Source organism: Motacilla alba, chromosome 27 (genome assembly GCF_015832195.1).
Source record: "Motacilla alba alba isolate MOTALB_02 chromosome 27, Motacilla_alba_V1.0_pri, whole genome shotgun sequence".
NCBI classification, from domain to species: Eukaryota; Metazoa; Chordata; class Aves; order Passeriformes; family Motacillidae; genus Motacilla; species Motacilla alba.
In genome coordinates this window covers 2,142,952-2,148,099 of record NC_052042.1, presented here as the reverse complement: position 1 = coordinate 2,148,099, position 5,148 = coordinate 2,142,952, and the positions used below count along the sequence as shown (strand labels likewise).

The window sequence follows — 5,148 nt, the reverse complement described above, 5'->3', positions numbered from 1 at the left end:
CTCCAAAGCAAAATATCCCACCTAATGCCCCAGGTTGTGTTTTGTTTTCCATCACCATTGCCAGTACATTTCCTCATTTCTGACGTGTGCATTATGCTATGTAGGCTCCTTTCAAGTTTCAGGATGATAGATCCAATGATTTCCCAAGATGGATCATGTCCCTACCACCAGAAGATGTACTCTCAAGTGCAGGAGGGGTCTGTGCAGATGTCTGACATGGAACTGGGAAATCTTGTGATGTTCCTTTCAAACCCCATTACAGAAAGGTTTGACTCTCCCCCTGCCAGTGCAGGAGTCTGTCCTGGGTACACAAATGCTCCTGTGCCTAATGACATGATTTATCCTTCTCCCTCAATCCTTTACAGATTTACTTGGAAGAATCATCCCCTCTCATTGCAGTCTCTGGGGGTCTCATATCACTGCCTTCAGTCACCATGAAGAAAGAAAATTTCATCCTTCCTAAGGACCATGATTACAGTTCTGGTGGAGTCTCCCCTTACTACATGAGGGCTGTGTTGGGGCTTGGCACAGCACCTTGTTTGTCCCATTCTCTTCACAGTGCCATGAGCTTTGGCTGCATGCCTTAAACCCTGACCAGTAGAAGAGACTTTTCCAAAACATGTTGACTGTCCTGTGAGCCCCTGAAGCTGTGGGAGTGTTGGCAAGAAGGTCATGCTGTCAGCAATGGCTGTTGTGGCTGCCTGAAGCTGTGTACTCGGGTACAGCCCAGTGCTTGCACCACCTTTCCTGGGTTATGGATGAATCTGCCCTTGCTGGAGGGCAACTGTGTCCCTGCAAGGGACATGGGTCTACAGACATCACACCCTTCTGGCTTGGCCTCACACCAAAAGGCTGACACACAGCCAAGCCAAAATTAGAGCGTGACTTGCCACTGGTAGGGAGAGTCTCCCCCTGGAAATTTGCCTACTGAAGGCATTCCCCTGCCCTCCTGGGGCACATCCCAGCTGCCTGCATATCTGCAGGGCAGGGAAGTGCATCATTCCTTGATGTGGTTTGAGAGCAGGTTTTGTACCCAGGGCCCTTACGAGCACATCCCCTCCCTCAGTGTTCTGAGGTGCGTGGCACTGCAGGGGTTGTCACTGACAGCTCTCATTTACTAGGGAGTTGGACAAGTTCCTGCTTCCTCAAGGGTTGCTGGGTTGCTCTCCAAGCAAGTCTTTTTGGGCGTTGTAAACAAGGGATGCTGAAGCACAGATGCCAAGAGAATACTCAATGCACGGGGCCATTGATGAGTCCCAATGAGTGGGGAGATGTTTTCTGCAACCCCTTCTATCACTCCACAGAGCATTCAGGAGAGCTCCTCAACACAGCATGGTCTCTTTGGCCGGGAGGATGAGGTTTGTGCATCCACTCCACCCTCCAAGCCTCTCCCCAAGGCATCTCTCACAAGAGAAAAGAGAGCTGAGGCTCTACGACTGTAGCATAGTTCAGCTCCAGCCCATACTGCTGGAAGAGATTTTTCATTTCCAAGTGCAGATCTTGCTGTTTGTTCTTCTTGAATGCTAGAGGGCCCCTGTGGCCCAGTTCTCCAGATAGTCAATAACTCACTTTATAGAAGCCATGTCCCGGAATGCATTAGCAGGCTTTCACTGGTTGACTCTTGTCAGGCAGTCTTTTTTTTTTTTTTTTTTTTGACACCCATTCACTGCTGGGAAAGCTCCCCCACCTTCTCAGAACTCTTTTAGGGGATGCTGCAGCCTGGGAGATCTTGTAGGTGAAGACTGAGAGAGGCATTGTCTCCTTTATCTCCACACTTCTGAGATCACCTTCCATCATCTGAAAGACACTCCCTTCCTGAGCAGCCCAGGATATTGTCAGATGCCATTTCCACAAGGGCCTGTCCCATGGTGCCCTCCAGAACCCCTGTTCTCTGCTGCGAAGCAATTTGGCAGCCAATCATCTCCAGCCTGTAGTGCAGCAGGAGATTTTTGTTCCCTCAGTAGGACCTTGTGCAGGTAAACCTTTCCTGCTGATGACTTTCCAAGGAGCCCAATCTCTTGAGAGCAATTCCTGCCAGCAAAAACCAAGGCCAAGACTCCCTTGAGTACCTGCACCTTTCCTGTAACCCTCATCTTCAGTTAAGCTGCTCTAGTCAGCCTTTGGGCTTCTCATCTGTCTGGAAGAATTTGCCTGGTTCAAACCCAGCCAGGTTTTGGTTGTCCCTAGTCCTGCATACTCAGACAAACTGGCAAACATTCTCCCCAGAGAAAAGCTCAATAATAGGAAGAGAGCTGAAAATTCTTGCTACAATGGGAGCTGTATACAATTGCAATTCACTGCTCCAAGCCAACATCCCCTGTGTTCATGGGACCCCACCACAATTCAAACACATCTTCTGCCTTCACTGACACAGCATCACCCAGGATATCCTTGGGTGCCTCATCTCAGCACATGAAAGCAGAGCAGGAATGTTGAAAATGAGGAAATTAAATGGCAGCACAGGTTGACAGAAACCAAAACACAACCTGCGCCACTAGGTAGAACATTTTGGATTTGAGGTGAGTCTGTAGGAAAATTACTGCTTGGCACGCAATGTCTGTGGGCCTGGGGCAGTGCAGGAGTAGTATAAAAGCAGGTCCTTGTCCTCACTCTCTCATCCACTCCTCTTGCCTCCATCTCCTTCAGTACAAGGTGAGTCTGAAGCTTTTTTTCCCTCTTTCTCTTCATATTCCTCCAATGCACCTCAGCTCATACCTGCCCCACTCCTACGGGGAGTCTTGGAACTGCTATCACGGGAGAGGGAATGGGAGGAAGTTCTGTAATCACCAGAGGCTGAAACTTGGTTAAGTGTCTCATGAGCTATGGGCTAGGAAGGAACCTCTTTGGGCTTAGTTGCTCTCCAGGGGGTTCTTTTGGGCAGAAAGTAATGTGACATCTGTGGATCTCACTGCAAAGTTCCCAGCTTTTTTCTCCCACTTGTGACTTATCTCACTCTTAGTGGGGGAAAAAACTGCTCTTCATCCACAGTTTCTGTTCTGCTCCTCTCTTCCCTCTCTGCCAGGTGCATCTGCAGCCCCAAGCCATGTCCTGCTACACGCCGTGCCGGCCCTGCCAGCCCTGTGGCCCCACCCCGCTGGCCAACAGCTGCAATGAGCCCTGTGTCAGGCAGTGCCAGGACTCCCATGTGGTCATCGAGCCCTCGCCCGTGGTGGTGACCCTGCCCGGGCCCATCCTCAGCTCCTTCCCACAGAACACCGCCGTGGGATCCTCCAGCTCTGCTGCTGTTGGCAGCATCCTCAGCTCTCAGGGAGTGCCCATCAACTCTGGGGGCTTTGGCCTGTCTGGCTTGGGCAGTGGCCTCTGTGGTAGGAGGTGCTTCCCCTGCTGAAGCTGCTGGGGATGATTCCAGGGTGTGAACCTAAGGACTCAGCAGGATGGTTCTTCACTGGGGATGGAGGATCAGCTTGTTGCTTGCTGAGGAGCTGAGCAACCCCAGCAGCCCCTGCAAAAGGACTCTTGGCAAGCACAGCCCATCCCTGCCTCTGTCCCCTGCCACTCTCTGCTTTCCCTCCTGTGTCCTTGTTCCCTTGTGCTCCCCGGGGCTGTGAGTCCCACTCAGCCATCCTGGGGAGCACCTGCTGGCCCTGCTCCCTCTGTAGGACAGGCAGATGGACATCTTCTGAGCTCTCCACCACAGTTATTTGGTGCAGACTCACATCTGCCTCTGGTGCTCCTTTAACTCAGATTTACTTAGTTTTCATCTTTTGACTCATTAAAGTTCTGCTGCATTTGAGCCATTGCCTTTTTTGTCATCATTTCCCCATATTTGCCCTCACAAAATGACATGGGGGGTTATTGGGTATGCTTGTACAGGGACCATTATCACAGGATTGCTTTGACTATGCTTAGAGGGTGATCCTCTGTTTCTCAAACTTCTCTACCTATCTAGGGCTGGATAGAATGGTTCAACACAGTTCATTGACTAGAGTTCCATCAGAGATGCTGTTATGTGAAAAAAGGGAGATTTCCTTGACCCTTAGTGTTTATTTTGTCTGTCAGCACCCCAGAAAAGCCGAGACCCTTGTGCCCAGCCATTCTGTCATTGTCCATTTAGGGGGGCCCTGGACTGAGCCATCCTGCTGGGTCGGAGGGCAGCTCTACTGGCTCAGGGAAACACCATCAGCCTCACCACTGGTCCTACAATGTCCACAGAAGAGGCAGTGAACAATCATTCTTATGGTAGTTTGGTCTTGTCTGACTACCAGGTGGTAGATTCATAATTATTAACTTATTGATCACATCCACAGAGATGCCACAACATCCCCCCTGCCATTTCACTCCCAATAAACCTATCTCCTATGCAGGTCCTTCAACCTGGCTTCCTTTCATGGGCAATTCACCTTCCAGAAGAATTGGAATTATTCTTTTACACTTCTCAAACACTTCTCCTGCAAGAAAACTGACAGATTTCTTTCAACTGTCTTCCCCTCCCCAGTTCACATACACCAACTTCCACCTCAGAGGCAGGCTCTCACCACCCCAGTTCCTCCATCCTCCCTCTGCTCAGGCATGAAGAACCAGAGGGGGGGATCCCGGATCCCCCTTTCCCACCGACCTCAGTGGGAGAGGACAGGTGACATGGGTCACCCTTCCCTCTCCCCTCCCAGCTGAGGTGCTGGCCTCTGAGCACAGGGAGAGAGATTTTCTCTAAATTTAAGAGCCAGCAAGATGCTCTCCCACACACAGTGCATCCTCTTTGCTGAAGGACTGGATTCCTCATCAGACCCTTTCTCCCCTTCTCTCAATTCACCAGTGACATGGTCCCATTCACCTCCTTGTCCACAGTTTTTTTTCCAGTACTGGGACAATTCCCATAGGTGTTGTTTGGGTCCCTACCTCAGCCTTGGTGTTCTCATGTGTGATTTGGGTGTCAGCCTCAACTACTGTGTTCTTAACAGTAGTTCAGATGCATGGTGACATTCTCAGAAGTGATTTGGGCCCCTGTCTGGACCCTGTCCTCTGATCGTACTGGTCAAGCTCCAGAGCTGTGTTAAAAGCTGCCACCAGCCACCTCAGGATAAATTTCACTGTTGCCACACCAAAAAATTCTCTCTTCTTACACCACCCTGACACCAGATACCTCAAACCTCACATTAAGTCAGTAGAGTTAATTAGTATTTTTTCAAC

The 5,148-nt window shown here is 50.3% G+C and overlaps 1 protein-coding gene across 1 annotated transcript; it reads left to right on the top strand.

Moving 5' to 3' along the window:
• Positions 1 to 2,553: 2,553 nt before the first annotated feature.
• LOC119712071 (feather keratin 1-like) lies at positions 2,554 to 3,473 on the top strand. Its single transcript, XM_038162938.1, has 2 exons — positions 2,554 to 2,652; positions 3,023 to 3,473. Exons 1-2 carry the CDS (start codon positions 2,554 to 2,556, stop codon positions 3,347 to 3,349), a joined length of 426 nt encoding a protein of 141 aa, XP_038018866.1. The 3' UTR covers positions 3,350 to 3,473.
• Positions 3,474 to 5,148: the final 1,675 nt, after the last annotated feature.

What these genes read in the sequence shown, in the direction of transcription:
- LOC119712071 (XM_038162938.1), top strand. Translation starts at nt 2,554, where the DNA reads ATGTCTGTGGGCCTGGGGCAGTGCAGGAGTAGTATAAAAGCAGGTCCT. An exon ending in TCCATCTCCTTCAGTACAAG is followed by an intron (nt 2,653 to 3,022) that starts GTGAGTCTGAAG and finishes CCTCTCTGCCAG; the next exon opens with GTGCATCTGCAGCCCCAAGC.